This window comes from Notothenia rossii (genome assembly GCF_949606895.1).
Source record: "Notothenia rossii genome assembly, chromosome: 5".
NCBI classification, from domain to species: Eukaryota; Metazoa; Chordata; class Actinopteri; order Perciformes; family Nototheniidae; genus Notothenia; species Notothenia rossii.
The window spans coordinates 1450719-1468981 of record NC_136903.1 but is presented as its reverse complement, the minus strand read 5'-3'; the positions used below and the strand labels follow the sequence as shown (position 1 = coordinate 1468981).

Below are 18263 nucleotides of genomic sequence, written 5' to 3'. Positions count from 1 at the left end.
CATGGAGGTCCACCGGAAGGGGAGGGACTTCGCCTCTCTATCAGCCCCCTGCAAAAACAGGGCTGGAAAAGAGCAAATAGAGCGAAATGAGGCTGAAATGCATGATCTGTTTGGTATTTAAAAAAAAACTTCACAGACATGTTTTATATAGGTATGGCCCTATTATGTTTAAACTATGGCATGATAGGTCCACTTTAAGCAAAGGTCATTGGTGCAATAATATATGAAGTTAACTACATCAGGATTCACAGTGGGCAGGAGTTTGGACTTAGACGGAGTAAAAGAGAAAGCAAGTTTAGTATAATGCAAGCTTTTAATTAAATACATCTGAAACAAAAGCTCCCAAAACCACAGAGGGGCCGAGGCAGGGAGATACAAGTCAACGTTTAAGAAAACAGCTGAACTAAATGGGAACAAAGCGGGGTGACGAGGAGAAAACAGGTCAACAGAAAGTGTGTGTGTGTGTGTGTGTGTGTGTGTGTGTGTGTGTGTGTGTGTGTGTGTGTGTGTGTGTGTCTCTTGTTAGGTGTGTGTGTGTTGTGTGTGCAGTGTGTAGACGGCGCGAGGCTGGGGGATGTAGATGAGTCCGCGGTGTTTCCTCCTCAGAACGCCATCGCTCCACAGACAGGAAACCCAGAACAGGAGCAGGAGCAGAGCTGCAGAGAAACTACACACACACACACACACACACACACACACACACACACACACACACACACACACACACACACACACACACACACACACACACACACACACACACACACACACACACACACACACACACACACACACACACACACACACACACCTTAATACTGTGATTGTACCTTACAGTTAACAAGCATTTAGAAACAGAGAAAAGGAGCTCCTCAGTGGTTTGAGTTGAATTGGCGCCACATGAACCTGTCTCCTTTGTTTACTTCTGTGACATAGTGACATCACTATACAACCCTCTCTGTGAGTCTCCTGACACCGGGGACACATGTGTATGTATTAAAGACATCAAAAAGCGCATTTTGCATGACAGGAGACCTTTAAGCGCACCTGTAGAGCATGAAGAGGCCGTTGGCGTCGGGCACTAAGCCCCGCCTCCTCTGGTGCATCACGGTGGCCGTCATGGCGAAGAAGGTGAAGATGAAGAGGATGAAGGTCTGACCCTCAGCCATCAGGAACCTGAGAGAAGTCAGCGTGACCTCATTAATGTAAGTGATGAATGGGAAACACCTGAGAGCCAGCTGATCAATTATTACTAACACACACACACACACACACACACACACACACACACACACACACACACACACACACACACAGAAAACACACACAGAACACACACACACACACACACACACACACACACACACACACACACACACACACACACAGGACAGAAATCTAATAAATGTCTTTAAATTAATTGTATTTATGGGCGGGGGGGTTTTGTCACATGACATTAAAGGGCACAATAATTCATTAGTAATTGACAGTTGTCCAGCTTTATAATCGGGTCCCAGCTGTGTGCGTCACTCTATAGTGTCCCCTGGTCTCCTAGCTGTGTGCGTCACTCTTTAGTGTCCCCTGGTCTCCCAGCTGTGTGCATCACTCTTTAGTGTCCCCTGGTCTCCTAGCTGTGGGCATCACTCTTTAGTGTCCCCTGGTCTCCTAGCTGTGGGCATCACTCTTTAGTGTCCCCTGGTCTCCTAGCTGTGTGCATCACTCTTTAGTGTCCCCTGGTCTCCCAGCTATGTGCGTCACTCTTTAGTGTCCCCTGGTCTCCAGCTGTGTGTGTCACTCTTTAGTGTCCCCTGGTCTCCCAGCTGTGTGCGTCACTCTTTAGTGTCCCCTGGTCTCCCAGCTCTGTGCGTCACTCTTTAGTGTCCCCTGGTCTCCCAGCTGTGTGCGTCACTCTTTAGTGTCCCCTGGTCTCCAGCTGTGCAGCGTTTCGTATTTGCAGCGTTTAAAAGAAGACATGTTATAAAAGCAAAATAACAAAAGATCTCAAATTAATTTTAATTACAGTCTCACCAGTAGTAAGTAGCGCTCGGTAAAAGTAGCATCCAGGCTGCCGGCGGCATCTTGTCCTCCTGTGTCCTGTGATGGAAACAACCACTGAAGAAGAGGAAGAGGGCGAGGAAGAAGGGAACACACCTGTAGGACACAGATAAAGGACAGAAGGAATAATCAGGGGAAAGACAAATGCTGCACAACGTATATATTGATGGATCTGCATGTGAAACATCATTAATCACAGACTCTGTGGGTAAAGTAAGGTCTGAATAGAGAGGGAAGCAGTGCGTGACATTTGTAATTGTAAATGACTGCTGTATATCAGTATGTAGTGTCTCAACTTTAAAGAGTCCTCTCCTGCTGATGTTCAGGTGTATATCAGTATGTAGTGTCTCAACTTTAAAGAGTCCTCTCCTGCTGATGTTCAGGTGTATATCAGTATGTAATGTCTCTACTTTAAAGAGTCCTCTCCTGCTGATGTTCAGGTGTATATCAGTATGTAGTGTCTCTACTTTAAAGAGTCCTCTCCTGCTGATGTTCAGATGTATATCAGTATGTAGTGTCTCTACTTTAAAGAGTCCTCTCCTGCTGATGTTCAGGTGTATCTCAGTATGTAGTGTCTCTACTTTAAAGAGTCCTCTCCTGCTGATGTTCAGATGTATATCAGTATGTAGTGTCTCTACTTTAAAGAGTCCTCTCCTGCTGATGTTCAGGTGTATATCAGTATGTAGTGTCTCTACTTTAAAGAGTCCTCTCCTGCTGATGTTCAGGTGTATATCAGTATGTAGTGTCTCAACTTTAAAGAGTCCTCTCCTGCTGATGTTCAGGTGTATATCAGTATGTAGTGTCTCTACTTTAAAGAGTCCTCTCCTGCTGATGTTCAGATGTATATCAGTATGTAGTGTCTCTACTTTAAAGAGTCCTCTCCTGCTGATGTTCAGGTGTATATCAGTATGTAGTGTCTCTACTTTAAAGAGTCCTCTCCTGCTGATGTTCAGATGTATATCAGTATGTAGTGTCTCTACTTTAAAGAGTCCTCTCCTGCTGATGTTCAGGTGTATATCAGTATGTAGTGTCTCTACTTTAAAGAGTCCTCTCCTGCTGATGTTCAGGTGTATATCAGTATGTAGTGTCTCTACTTTAAAGAGTCCTCTCCTGCTGATGTTCAGGTGTATATCAGTATGTAGTGTCTCAACTTTAAAGAGTCCTCTCCTGCTGATGTTCAGGTGTATATCAGTATGTAGTGTCTCAACTTTAAAGAGTCCTCTCCTGCTGATGTTCAGGTGTATATCAGTATGTAGTGTCTCTACTTTAAAGAGTCCTCTCCTGCTGATGTTCAGGTGTATATCAGTATGTAGTGTCTCTACTTTAAAGAGTCCTCTCCTGCTGATGTTCAGGTGTATATCAGTATGTAGTGTCTCTACTTTAAAGAGTCCTCTCCTGCTGATGTTCAGGTGTATATCAGTATGTAGTGTCTCTACTTTAAAGAGTCCTCTCCTGCTGATGTTCAGGTGTATATCAGTATGTAGTGTCTCTACTTTAAAGAGTCCTCTCCTGCTGATGTTCAGGTGTATATCAGTATGTAGTGTCTCAACTTTAAAGAGTCCTCTCCTGCTGATGTTCAGGTGTATATCAGTATGTAGTGTCTCTACTTTAAAGAGTCCTCTCCTGCTGATGTTCAGGTGTATATCAGTATGTAGTGTCTCTACTTTAAAGAGTCCTCTTCTGCTGATGTTCAGGTGTATATCAGTATGTAGTGTCTCTACTTTAAAGAGTCCTCTCCTGCTGATGTTCAGGTGTATATCAGTATGTAGTGTCTCTACTTTAAAGAGTCCTCTCCTGCTGATGTTCAGATGTAGATCAGTATGTAGAGTCTCTACTTTAAAGAGTCCTCTCCTGCTGATGTTCAGGTGTATATCAGTATGTAGTGTCTCTACTTTAAAGAGTCCTCTCCTGCTGATGTTCAGGTGTATATCAGTTTGTAGTGTCTCTACTTTAAAGAGTCCTCTCCTGCTGATGTTCAGGTGTATATCAGTATGTGGTGTCTCTACTTTAAAGAGTCCTCTCCTGCTGATGTTCAGGTGTATATCAGTATGTAGTGTCTCTACTTTAAAGAGTCCTCTCCTGCTGATGTTCAGGTGTATATCAGTATGTAGTGTCTCTACTTTAAAGAGTCCTCTCTTGCTGATGTTCAGGTGTATATGAGTATGTAGTGTCTCTACTTTAAAGAGTCCTCTCCTGCTGAAGTTCAGATGTATATCAGTATGTAGTGTCTCTACTTTAAAGAGTCCTCTCTTGCTGATGTTCAGGTGTATATGAGTATGTAGTGTCTCTACTTTAAAGAGTCCTCTCTTGCTGATGTTCAGGTGTATATCAGTATGTAGTGTCTCTACTTTAAAGAGTCCTCTCCTGCTGATGTTCAGGTGTATATCAGTATGTAGTGTCTCTACTTTAAAGAGTCCTCTCCTGCTGATGTTCAGGTGTATATCAGTATGTAGTGTCTCTACTTTAAAGAGTCCTCTCCTGCTGATGTTCAGGTGTATATCAGTATGTAGTGTCTCTACTTTAAAGAGTCCTCTCCTGCTTCTCACCACATCAGATGACCAATGGTGTCGTCAAAGAAACAGAGGAGCTCAAAAGCATCGATCTGTGAAAATACAAAATATCAAATGTCGTTGGAGATTAGAAAATGATTACAAATAAATAAACATCATCAATTTAAATGTATTCTAACCCACCAGGGCGGGGGGGCGGAGCTCCTCCATGATTGGGTTATCTCTGACGGACAGGTGCAGCTGGTAGCCAATCAGCACGAGCCGTCGCGTGATGGCGTCCGTCACCAGGTGGAGGCTGGTTCCCATGGCAACAGCAATAACGCCCAGGTGTACGGCGAGGGGGGGCAACGACCGGGGGGTGCGCTCAATCATCTGCAGGGAAAAATAACGTTTTATTACTCTGTCTTGAATAGTGTGTATTATTGTTTGTTTTTTACTTTGTGTGTAATACTTTTTGTGTATTAGTGTGTAATACTATGTGTGTATTACTCTCTGTTTGTAATACTTTGTGTGTATTATTCTGTGTATTCCTCTGTGTGTATTACTTTGTGTTATTTACTGTGTTTGTAATACTCTGTGGATGAAGTATTTATAAAAGCACTAACACCACCTTTTAAAACACTTTGTCAATAGTACAATTCAAAATTCAAAACGTTGGCTCTTTAGTTGCTGCTTAATTGATTATTGTTAATAATTATTTTGTAATGCAGCCACATGTAAGAGGCATAATAATGATGTACTCCTCCATGTTGTGTTTTACTGTGTGTTGGTTACTTTGAGCAGAATGAGCGGTGTGCAGATGTTGAACAGGAAGTGGAGATATTCTGCAGCAGAGGGCCGGTTCAGAGGAAACAGATCTGCAGGGAGGACGAGCTGCAAGAGAAATCAAAGTTTATATTCTCCCTAAAAAACGTCTCATTTAAACGCATAACTCAGATTTCTATCAGTTTAAAGGCAGGCTGAATCAGGGCTGAATCAGGGCTGAATAAGATATTTTTTCAGAAAAGGAAATTTAGTGGAAATTAAAAACTTCCAGGATAAAGGGATGAAGCAGATTCTAATTTAGAGATGTCCAAAAAATAATCTTTTATGACATTTTCAAACTGCAATGACAATCTTAACTGATTAAGCTGCAATTACAAAAAAAGTAGATCTACTTGAACTGAATAACTGAACAGGCAGATTTAAGACCTTTTGCATGGATTTTCTCTTTTCATTTCATTTTGCAGTACGGGACGATTTTGGCCTCATGTTTCACAAAAACTTAGCTAAAGACGCCAGATTGTGAGCGTGAATCCAAGAGGAAGGTTAAAAAATGAGCCAAAGAAACGCCAATTTAGTGAGGCCGAAACGATGGACAAAGCTCTTTCCATAACAACCATGAATCTGATGTTGAGTTCACTATAAAGGAACTACAGCGCGGTCACATGACTTCACGTCACCACCGCTAAGCTAAAGGAGGCTAATGTTGGGCTATAAAGGAACTACAGCACGGTCACATGACTTCACGTCACCACCGCTAAGCTAAAGGAGGCTAATGTTGGGCTATAAAGTAACTACAGCACGGTCACATGACTTCACGTCACCTCCGCTAAGCTAAAGGAGGCTAATGTTGGGCTATAAAAGAACTACAACACGGTCACATGACTTCACGTCACCACCGCTAAGCTAAAGGAGGCTAATGTTGGGCTATAAAGGAACTACAGCACGGTCACATGACTTCACGTTACCACCACTAAGCTAAAGGAGGCTAATGTTGGGCTATAAAAGAACTACAACACGGTCACATGACTTCACGTCACCACCGCTAAGCTAAAGGAGGCTAATGTTGGGTTATAAAGGAACTACAGCACGGTCACATGACTTCATGTCACCACCGCTAAGCTAAAGGAGGCTAATGTTGGGCTATAAAGGAACTACAGCACGGTCACATGACTTCACGTCACCACCGCTAAGCTAAAGGAGGCTAATTTTGGGCTATAAAGGAACTACAGCACGGTCACATGACTTCACGTCACCACCGCTAAGCTAAAGGAGGCTAATGTTGGGCTATAAAGGAACTACAGCACGGTCACATGACTTCACGTCACCACCGCTAAGCTAAAGGAGGCTAATGTTGGGCTATAAAGGAACTACAGCACGGTCACATGACTTCACGTCACCACCGCTAAGCAAAAGGAGGCTAATGTTGGGCTATAAAGGAACTACAGCACGGTCACATGACTTCACGTGCACGGTTTTAGGAATGCACCACTCCTAACCTTCTAAAAGGATGTGCAGTTATTCAGTCTAACAGGAAATGGACATTGTGTTAATAATCCCGATACCGTGACAAATGGCCGGCCCACGTCCAGGATCCAGCTGTGGAGGATGAAGCCGAGCCACAGGTCCAGCTGGAAGCGAGGCCTCGGCAGAACCTCTTCAGAACCGGACGCCCGGCTGCAGAACAGGTCATATTGTATCACCTCTGACTGTTCCTTTCATATTTAAGTCATATGGCGTTATATATGTCTCAATAATATTTGTTTGAACATTAAAATGATCAGCAGGCCATCACGTGGTTTCCGAAAAAATAACCGAGTTATACGAGTAGATTTTAGCCGAGAACGGCAGAAATGTTGTCTCAAAACTCTGTGTGTGCAAAAGAAAGATCCACAAACTTAGGTCGACAAATACAAAATGGATTCACAAATGCCTGATGGAAAGTTGTCAATGTTAGAGAGAGAATCACAAATTCATTTTGTTTATTTGTAAAATAATTATAGTTTTCACAGATCTTTTAATTGTATTTGTGAAAACATTTTGTGTATTTGCAGATCCGTTTTACATTTGCACATTTTTTCTGTGAGTTTACAAATCGTTTGAATGCATTTGTGGAAGGTGTTTTACATTTACAAATCATACAAATCATTTTTATGTTCACACAAATATTATTGAGACATATATAACCCCATGAAGACAACTTTACTATTAATCTTTCAGACATAGGGATCAAAATACCGTTTCCCACAATCCCCAATACATACGCTATATATATAAAAATATGTATAAAATATGTATATCCTATATATACACCTGACACATTTATACATGTGCACACATTAAGATGAAAGCACCACAATCAAAATATACAAAATAACAGTCACTTCAATATCTTTGGGAATGTACATTAGATTGATTAACCTGAGAACAATCCAGAGGTGATTTAGAGCCATAGCCGTGGGAACATGTTTCAAATGGGGGGTGCTGTGGGGATGACACCAGGGCTGGTTCTGACCAATGTGCTGCTAGGCAAGATTTTAGCTGGCAATGAAAAACCTCTACAAAAGACCAATACACTGCAAAACGAGAAATATATTGACATGGTGGACAGCTTATATAACAAGGCTTCAAATGTATTTAGTATTATAACATGTTTTAATTGGGGGGTGGACTTCACATCCTCTAGGGGGGTCCGGGGGTGCCCCCCCGGGAAGATATTTTTAACATTTTAAAGTAAAATGCTTCAATCTGGTGCACTTTGAGCGCCCAATTAGAGACTGATCTAGGGAATACAACTCTAAACACCCATATGAAAAAGATCGGTTTGCATTTTATTAATCAAATAAGTAGGTATGTGAACATTTCCAATCACCTACCATAGCCAATAACAAATACATGTAACTTATGTTATTTGTGTTGTTCATTCATATCTTATTTGATCAGTTAACATTTATTTTTTTTGCATATTTTTAAATCTCTCCAGTTTTAAACAATATTTTTGGTTTACTGTCCTATAGTATACATTGGAATGATTTCAAACCTGTTTTTATTTATCCTAATAATTATAAAGGAGTGCCTTGGAAATATTTGTTTACATAATTGTGATCAATACGTTTGAGACTCACTGAGACAACTTAGACTAAAGTGAACTATCTAAGCACTCAGTCCTTTACCTCACTGTGCCTCTCAGTCTGACAGGAGAGGACTCTCCCTCCACATTATTGTAGAAACAGCTTCTTATATCCGTTAGTGCAGCAGAAGCTAACAACAATCCCCGCCGGTACCGCGGTATCCCCTCTCTCTATCTCTCTCACTTTGGCTGTGAGCTGCGGGCGCCTGAAGCCAACATCCCCCACTTTCATCACTACAGCGCCCATCGTACAGGGCAAATGGAAAATGTAACCAGGGTAAAAAGGGTGTTACTGTATCTTTACTTAATTATGAATGTTGTTACATCAAGGCCGAAAATTCGTTTTTTTTTATTATATCTTGTGGAAGTGCAGATCCCCTGTCCTCCACCAGGGGGTGCTGCAGCACCCTCAGCACCCCTAGTTCCCACGGCCCTGTAACTTCCTGTTGATAAACTAAAGTCAGCTGAAGTAAAAAATCAGCTATTTGTCTGTTAAATAATGTTACGTTCCTTCCTGGACTAGGGGTACAAAGGGAAGTAACAGCATATTAAATAACTGGGAGAGAGAACAAAGGAGAGGAAACTGATCTGTGAAGCCACAAAGTGAGGTTTGAATTAGTAAAAGAAAGTAAAGAGGGCTCACCAGCCAATTTGAAATGCAAACTTACGACAAACCAAAAGAACTTTCTCATAAAAGAAAGCGACAGTAAACCAAGACACTACTCAGAACTTCTACAAGTTGCACGTCCAACATAGACAACAACATATTACAATGCTGCACAGATCACCCACTGCCACCATGCAGCTCACAGGAGAGGAAGCTGCAGCCTTCCTCAGCTCCTTCATGGAGGCCCTGCTTGGGGATTGGGAGCACCTGAGGGAGAGGCTGCACCTGGAGGGAGACAATCAGGGGGAGAGGGGGAGAGAGACACACACACACACCACGGCACCTAACAGCTAACAAAGGATGCTAAGCTATCCGGTTAGCCGCAGCGCACAGACATAGAACAAAGGTCTGAAAGAGAATAAATAAAGTGTGAAAGTGTTAAAGTTGTGGGACAGCGTGGTAGCAACCAGTCAATCAGAGGTAGCTCCCACATGCAAACACTTTGAATCTGAAAGAGACCATTATGTACCTTATGGCCATCAAGCTGTATTGAAGAAGACTTATTATTAGATTACTGAGCCGATACATCGAGAGAAGTATCGGCTTATTTCTCATTGACACAATCTGAGCTAATAAATCAAGTGACAATAAGGGCCTTTTCTCATAGACTTCTATTCAATCAGATTTAGAGAGAATAACGGGTTTAAGGCACTTTTGCTTCAGACCTGGATGTTGCTGCTTAGATGTAAAAACATTTCATCACATCCCAAAGTTGTGAGATATTTCTGTCTGGATCAAAGTGTAACTTCCATCCGAGAGTACTGCAGGAAGTCGTGACCTGACGTACTCGCCTCCAAAAACCCCTAAACTCTGAGAAAGTGGATTTCCTGCAGCGTTAATCTGCTCTGATCCTCTGTGTCACACATCCAGCGCAGGAGTGCTAATGTCCAGCTGCTGCTTTCACTTTCATTCAGCATGCATTATGTGAGCAGGGTATTCACACTAACACCAGCCAGAGACACAGCAGCAGGGCGTCGCTCATAGACGGGAGCCAGCAGCACAAGTTGTATGAGAGCAACACTTTTCAGCAAAGTAAAATAGCTAAGAAGACATTTTAAATTAATCTTCAAGAAAAAAAAGTTGAATTTGACAAACCTGCCCATGAGCGTCGCTGCAAGCAGAGCCGGGTTCTTCCTCTTCCTGGTGAACGACTGCATATTATATCATATGATTTAAACAATATCACCGTTTTTAAGGTTTTAAGCAGTGAGAGAAACATCAGGCCGTCAGCAGAGATGATCCTGATGACCTCCACTTCTCCTCCATCATGTATCCTAATTAGCTTCCAGATCAAATGATAAATAAATCCTCTTCTTCCCAACGTTTCCTCTCTGAAGCTGTTGTTCCTGGACTGAAACAAAGTGAATGATTTGATGATAAGAAACAGCCTCCTCTCAGTTAAACTGCAGGTAATCTGCGTGCAGATAAAGCCGTAATCTGTATAACCCCCCCCCCCGATGTTTTACTGGAGAGATTTAATCTGGTTTAAACAACAGTCAGGAAATGATGAGTTTCACTGATCAGGAACACCTGGATGATTCAATCACTGAAACCATCCTGCATTCAAAACCTTGATTCAAGGGAATCTGCAAAAGCAAAACATCCTAAAAGATCCAACAACTGAGGTGTTAAGTAAATAAATACATTTACTCAAGTACTGTAACATAAGTACATTTTTTGAGGTACTTTACTTGAGTATTTCCATGTTATGCTACTTTGTACTTCTACTCCTCTACAGTTCAGAGGTACATGGTGTACTTCTACTCCACTACATGTATTTATACCTTTAGTTACTTCACAGATCTGGATTAATTAAGTGAAATATAATCAAGTGTTAAATCAGACTTTAGTTCCACCTGAAGTAAATCCACCAGCTACCCTGCAGTATACAAAGTCATTCAGACTAGCTGCACCATTACCAGCTTTGAGAACACTTTCATGATCAATCATTATAAAACATATCATATCTATTATTCTGAAATGGACCAATCAAACAATCACTACTTTTACTGTCTTTCACTATATTTTGATGATGATACTTTTACTTGAGGAACATTTTTGAAAGCAGGACTTTTACTGTAACAGAGTATTCCTACACTCTGGTACTTCTACTTTTACTCAAGGACAAGATCTGAGTACTTCTACTTTTACTCAAGTACAAGATCTGAGTACTTCTACTTTTACTCAAGTACAAGGTCTGAATACTTCTACTTTTACTCAACGACAAGATCTGAGTACTTCTACTTTTACTCAAGTACCAGATCTGAGTACTTCTACTTTTACTCAAGAACAAGATCTGACTACTTCTACTTTTACTTAAGTACAAGACCTGAGTACTTTTACTCTACTAAAAAATTACGATTTTTAAAGTTTGCCTTTTATTTCTACTTTGTTAATTTTGTAAATACAAACAAATTAACTCACTTTACCCTTTGTGACATCCAAAATATGTTTTCTCATGTGGCCCTAAACTATTATTTCTGGATTTGTATTCCATCGTGCACCTCTGTAGTCATTGTCACTGTTCAATAAAGTTCTGTGTTGTTAAAAAAACACACACAGAGGAAGTCCGTGTATGGGAACTTAAATCATCTGGAGTGAGATCCCGTCGGAGCTATTTTCAGGTTGAACGGCACCTTCCTATATAACCATATAACACTAGTTTCACAGGAGATGAAAGAGCTCGTTTGTGTTTCAAATCTTCCTCTCGTTTTGAGTTTTAATCTCCAGCAGAGTCTCTTTTACTTCCTTGAACACGGCTCCAGTTTAACCTGAACAGACGGTGGCGTTTTAAAGGGCTGTCTGTCTAACGTTATTATTACGAAAAAAAAGCACTACTTTAGGACATAACTAAGTAAGGTTTATGCTGCTAATATTAATTGGAGAATTCATCTTAAAATCTTCTTAAAGTGTCAAAATATTTCGTTATTGTGTCTGGTTCAGATTTTAGTAAGTTAATCAAAGGTTCTGGATTCACAGTGACAATTTTAAACGCGTGTTACTATTGTTTGAATTAAGATATTTGTATTTATTTTACTAACATTATTTCAGGATTGTAATTCCTCTGTGTACCATATGTAGTCATTGCAGTTTTTTGTAGTTTTTAAACAGAAGAGGAAGTCCGTCTAAGGGAACTTATATCATCCGGAGACAGTTCCCGTCGGAGCTATTTTTAAGTTGAACGCTAACTTCCGGTACAGGACTAGTTTCACAGAAGGTGAAAGAGCTTGTTTTTGTTTAAAATCTTCCTTCGTGTTGAGTTTTAATCCAGAAACTTCTCCACGAGACTCTCTTTTACCACCAACAACACGGCGTCAGTTTGATTTGGAACAAACGGTGGAGTTCAAAAAGCGGCAGTTTAGTCTGTTAGCTCGCTAACATTAGCACGCTAAGCTAACCGGCTATCAGCGGCTCCTGGAGAAAACCAACCCGGAATTTATCGCTCAGAATCGGACCCTTGAGTTGTAAAAACGCCTCTCGAACCGTGATTATTATTTTTTGCATTACAGAGAAGGTGTATTTTGTTAGTTTGTTAGCTCGCTAACTTTAGCACGCTAAGCTAACCGGCTATCAGCGGCTCTTCGAGAGAACCAACCCGAAAAAGATCACTTAGAATCGGACACTTGAGTTGTAAAAACGCCCCTCAAACCCTGATTTTTTTTTTTCTTGCATTACGGAGAAGGTGGATTTTTCATGTGTGCACCGGGCCGGGTTTGGACTCTTTAATGGGAGGCTCCTCGCTGCGGACGGGGATCAGGCTGCTGCTGGTACCGGGGACCTGGCTGCTGTGTACCGGGTCCACATGGAGCCTTTGGCCGGGTACGTGTTCAAGGCGGCCAGCGAAGGCCGGGTCCTGACGCTGGCCGCGCTGCTGCACAACCACCCGGAGGAGGAGGTGCGGTTCCTGCTGAGCCATGTGACCCAGGTGGCCGGCCAGAGGTCCACTCCGCTCATCATCGCGGCCCGGAACGGACACGACAAGGTGGTCCGGCTGCTGGTGGATCACTACCGGGTCAACACGGAGCAGACCGGCACCGTGCGGTTCGACGGGTGAGAGGGACTACTTTGTGTTAAACATGTCTAACCAGTGCCTGTTTGTGAGGGCGTCATGTAGAAGAGAGAGTGTAAAAGGGTCTACATATGAGATGTAGAGACAAACGTTCAAATAAAGCAGATTAAAGAGAACATTTAAATAATACAAATGTTAACAGACAAGATTCACCCCTCCCCAAAAAAGACAGCACACTTCTAAGATAAAAAATAAAATGAAATTTAAAATCCAACAGACACTAACATCAATTAAAGCAGACACTAAAAACACAATTAGAACATATATGCAAATTAAAAATTAAAATAACAACAGATATTTAAATTAAAATCCAATAGAGAAAAAAAAAATGCCATGTTTTAAACATATTGTGAATGATTCAATCTTAAAACTTCATCAAAAGCCATTATTAAAAATATATAATATCATTTTTATATATAAGAAATATAGGTTTTATATAGATAAATATTTATTTGACCCCAATTTAGGAAATTATTTTGTTCCAGAAGAAGCATCAGTGTGTTCAGACGTAAAATAAAAAGATTTAGACAAGTCACGTGTAAAAACAATGAACGTTTATATTTCCCTGAGTTAGATTTTGTTTACTGAGCGTCAGCCTCAGAAACCTGTCTCTCCTCCCTGAACTGAAACTGGGAGCTGGTTTTTCCTGCTTCACACACACACACACACACACACACACACACACACACACACACCCCCCCTTTCTGTGATGTCACGAGACAGGCTAAAGACAGTTTCCTCTGTGTTTAGAGATAATTCTTTGATTTGGGCTTTTCCAAAATATACAAGTTATTTTGGACGTCAATTTCTTTGTTTACAAAAATACTGAAAAAAATACCAATCATAAAACACTTGAGGTGTAGCGAGACAGAACAATACATTAAATATACTCAGGCTGGAAAACAGAGAGCAAACCTCAACAGGCCATATCCAAATCTGTATTTCAAAGATTTCGGGCAAGGAACACCAACACGTTTGCATTTGTCGGGCAAATGCATCTTTGATTGTAAACTGTCGGGAAGGTGGGGGCTCTCCAGCTGCCGTGTTTGCTCGGAATGAAAAACGGAATGGGGCGGTTGTGTTTCAGGTGCAGTTTAAGGTTGGTCGTATTGCTAGCTTTTGTTGCTACCTAAACAAATGCAACATACCGCCCGGCGCATTCAAGTCCGTAGGTTCGCCTCGTTGATTTGGCTTCAATCCAAAATATTCCCACACTGGAGATGGAGTTAGGTTTTACAACCACTTCCATTTAACTTCAAATTCCCCTCGAGTAAGTCACACGTTGTCTCTTGTCTCTATATTGTTAATTTGGCTGGAGTGTCCCGACCTGGCTGTGTGTGAGCCCCGCCCGTCAAAGCGCTGGTCACTTCCTTATGTAAACAGACATGCATGTAAACGGCAATTTATCGAGTTCATTTTTATTTATCGTACGATAAGTCAATTAATTGCCTATTGCCTACAGATCCTTGCTTTTGTTGGTTTTCCTTTTGAATAGTAATCAGTTTTCTGCATACCAGCTAACAGATTCAAAATGATACTGAAAAACTGACAAACCACCAAGACCAATCACAAAGCACTTGAGGTGTAGCGAGACTGAAATAATCTTCCTTTAGATGTTTTATGTTAAAATCAGAAGCACGTCAGACGGTTGCTTTTTTCAGTTTTCATTGTGACGATGAATCAGTTGTCAGAGTCCCTGCTAACACCGCTCTTCTTCTCTCTCTCACAGCTACGTGATCGACGGGGCGACGGCCTTGTGGTGCGCAGCGGGCGCCGGGCACTTTGATGTGGTCCGCCTCCTCCTGAGCCACCGCGCCAACGTGAACCACACCACCATCACCAACTCCACGCCGCTACGCGCCGCCTGCTTCGACGGACGCCTGGACATCGTGCGCTTCCTGGTGGAGCACAACGCCGACATCCGAATCACCAACAAGTACAACAACACCTGCCTGATGATCGCCGCGTACAAAGGGCACGCCGATGTCGTCCAGTTTCTGCTGGAACGCGGCGCCGATCCCAACGCTAAGGCGCATTGTGGGGCGACCGCTTTGCATTTCGCGGCCGAAGCGGGGCACCTCGAGATCGTGAAGGAGTTGGTGCGGTGCCAGGCCCACATGGTGGTGAACGGGCACGGCATGACTCCTCTGAAAGTAGCCGCGGAGAGTTGCAAAGCGGAGGTGGTGGAGTTGTTGCTGGAACACGCCGATTGCGACGCAAAGAGTCGCATCGAAGCGTTGGAGCTACTCGGCGCTTCCTTTGCCAACGACCGCGAGAACTACGACATCCAGAGGACGTATCATTACCTGCACATGGCGATGGTGGAGAGGCATCGCGATCCAAACAACGTTATCGTGAAGGAGCTTCTTCCTGCCATCGAGGCTTACGGCGGGCGAACCGAGTGTTGCACGATGCCGGACCTCGAAGCCATCCGAGTGGATCGAGACGCGCTCCACATGGAGGGTTTGATGATACGAGAGCGCGTTCTGGGCTCCGATAACATCGACGTGTCTCATCCCATCATCTACCGCGGCGCCGTGTACGCCGACAACATGGAGTTCGAGCAGTGCATCAAACTGTGGCTTCACGCGCTGAGGTTACGGCAGAAAGGCAACCGCAACACGCACAAAGATCTGCTTCGCTTCGCCCAGGTGTTCTCGCAGATGGTTCATCTGAAAGAGCGCGTTGTTGCTCCGAGCGTGGAGCAGGTGTTGAGCTGCAGCGTTCTGGAGATCCAGCGCAGCATGGCGAGGGTTGAGACCGCCACCGAGGCAGAACTACCGTCGGCGCTGGACAACTACGAGTCCAACGTGTTCACCTTCCTGTACCTCGTCTGCATTACCACGAAGACGAACTGTGGCGAGCTGGACCGCGCGCGCATCAACAAGCACATCTACGACCTGATCCAGATGGACCCTCGCTCCCGTGAGGGCGCGTCTTTGCTTCATCTCGCCATCAGCTCCAGCACGCCGGTGGACGACTTCCACACCAACGACGTGTGCAGTTTCCCGAGCGCTCAGGTCACGAAGCTGCTGCTGGATTGCGGCGCGCCGGTGAACGCCGTGGATCACGAGGGAAACACGCCGCTCCACGTCATCGTTCAGTACAACCGGCCAATCAGCGACTTCCTCACGCTGCACGCCATCATCATCAGCCTGGTGGAGGCGGGCGCGCACACCGACATGACCAACAAGCAGAAGAAGGTATATATATACGTATTTTCCATATTCAACATGTTGATTTGTTTCGAATGTGTTAAACAATAATACAAATAAATACAATACAAACTTAAGCAGTGTCAAATTGATAAACAGAAACATTCATTCATTACAGCTACAGATACATCTCCAACAGAGCAACACAACAACACTGATACAATAGTTGAAATAGTGCAGGTAAATAGAAATAGTGCAAAGAGAGTCTAAATACAAGTAATTGGAATATTTTGATTTGATTTATTTCGAATTTGCAAAACTATCATTAAAAAACATTATAATAATGAAATGAAACATAAGAATTATTATACCGTACAAACTTATTCTAAATGATATATAAACGAATGATCTACCTAATTACACATCTGAAAAGGGGTGGGACGAAGTTTACATTTATTTAATCCCACCCCTTCTCCCAAAAACTCAATTATTAACATTTATAAGTCAAGATTCAAGTCTTTTATTGTCAGGTACACAGCTACAGTGTAGATATATCAGAGAAAGTCTGAGGTCACAGACTCCTATCTATATGTTTGTATTCGAGATTGTGGGAAACGGTATTTCGATCTCTCTGTACACACAAACTGAAAGATTGATGTTAGAAACATTTCACTGGTCGCCGGCTTGAGCTTCAATCTCAGGATCCATGTATTTATTCTCCTCTCAAGAATGGCAGTAGTCGAAAACATTTTCTCAAAATTCTGACTTTTTTCTCAACGTCCCATGGGAGCCTGCCTGCAGGCACAAGTCTCAGGACACCTCCACTCTCAGGACAGGAAGTGCACGCTAAGAATGACAAAATAAAATCGCCACTATCAGTACAGCGCCACTTTCCAAACAGGAAATGCATGCAAATACAAAATAAAATCGTACTGACACTATAGACTGTATTTGACTGACACATATATATAAATAAATAGGGACACCTTGTATTGTTTACTTGTTTACACTTTCCAAAAAGACAAACAAATGCACGCTTATACAAAATAAAATTGCACTGAGACTTATTACATCGATATTTATATATCGATATATTTATATATATAAATAACGACATCTTGTATTTTAGTTACACCCGCTAGAGTGGAGGGTTCGAGAAACAACCGTGTTTGTCGGGTGCACCCCGGCAGTGGTGGGGAGGTTCCAACCCGGAACCTCCCCACCACTGCCGGACCCGTGGTGGGACCTCTGAGTCAGACGGTGCGTCTTGGTCACGCTTCATATTGGCAGGCCCGGGAAGGAAGAGACACGCAGAGGGGGAAGTCCCCCACCCCCACCTTCCCGGCCATCAGAGTCAAACCCACAGTTCGGAGGAACCAACCGCCAGAGCACCGGCACTAGGCCGGGCCGGCAGAGGCCCTCTAATGGTGGGTTGCATTTGCCATTCATTCAGTGAGGGGAGAGAAATGCAACACTGTGTCAAAATCCATTAATATAGGGATGAGGGGGGGGGACGGCTGGACCCAGGCCGTTGGGGGACACCCGGGACCGGGCAGTGTCCCGGTAGAAGGAACCGGGTGAAATAGCCAAAAGAAACAAAATTAATAGAACTGGGGAAAAGTGAAAAAAAGTGTCTGAAAATAGGCACCCGTGAGGCGGGCAGAGTCCCCTGTCCACTCGACCCAAAGTTCATGGTGAGCGGACTCATCACCTCCCTGATGAGTCTCCATTGTGATTTTAAAACTTCCATCAGACGAGTCCTTCGGGGGGCGGGGAAAAAAACGTGTTCGTCAGAATCTTCACTTCCCGTCCTGAGAGTGGAGGCCTGCAGACAGACCCCTCTCCAAAATGCTGACTTTCTATCAAAATTCTTACTTTTTTATCAAAATTCTGACTTTTTATCAAAAATCTAAAA

At 42.9% G+C, this 18263-nt stretch overlaps 2 protein-coding genes across 5 annotated transcripts in view; one reads left to right on the top strand and one right to left on the bottom strand.

The window, feature by feature from the left end:
* Nucleotides 1–294: 294 nt before the first annotated feature.
* Nucleotides 295–11637, bottom strand: cln6b (CLN6 transmembrane ER protein b). Of its 4 annotated transcripts, none has more exons than XM_079683981.1 (9): nt 11549–11637; nt 10220–10475; nt 6893–7004; nt 5340–5438; nt 4749–4937; nt 4602–4657; nt 2029–2151; nt 1048–1176; nt 295–667 (listed from the first exon to the last, which is right to left on the bottom strand). In XM_079683981.1, the coding sequence occupies exons 2-9, from the start codon at nt 10279–10281 to the stop codon at nt 523–525; spliced, it is 915 nt and encodes a 304-aa protein (XP_079540107.1). In that variant the 5' UTR covers nt 10282–10475; nt 11549–11637; the 3' UTR covers nt 295–522. The 4 variants fall into 4 exon arrangements, with proteins under 4 accessions (XP_079540107.1, XP_079540108.1, XP_079540110.1 ...); XM_079683982.1 differs by having other exon boundaries at nt 11554–11620; XM_079683984.1 differs by lacking the exon at nt 11549–11637 and having other exon boundaries at nt 9268–11006.
* Nucleotides 11638–12162: 525 nt separating this feature from the next.
* The window catches only part of fem1b (fem-1 homolog b), a 6992-nt gene continuing 891 nt past the window's right edge, over nt 12163–18263 (top strand). The window contains exons 1-2 of the mRNA XM_079683942.1: nt 12163–13174; nt 14923–16396. Coding sequence (XP_079540068.1) covers nt 12927–13174; nt 14923–16396 — 1722 coding nt within the window. The 5' untranslated portion in view covers nt 12163–12926. The remainder of the gene's footprint in view (nt 13175–14922; nt 16397–18263) is intronic.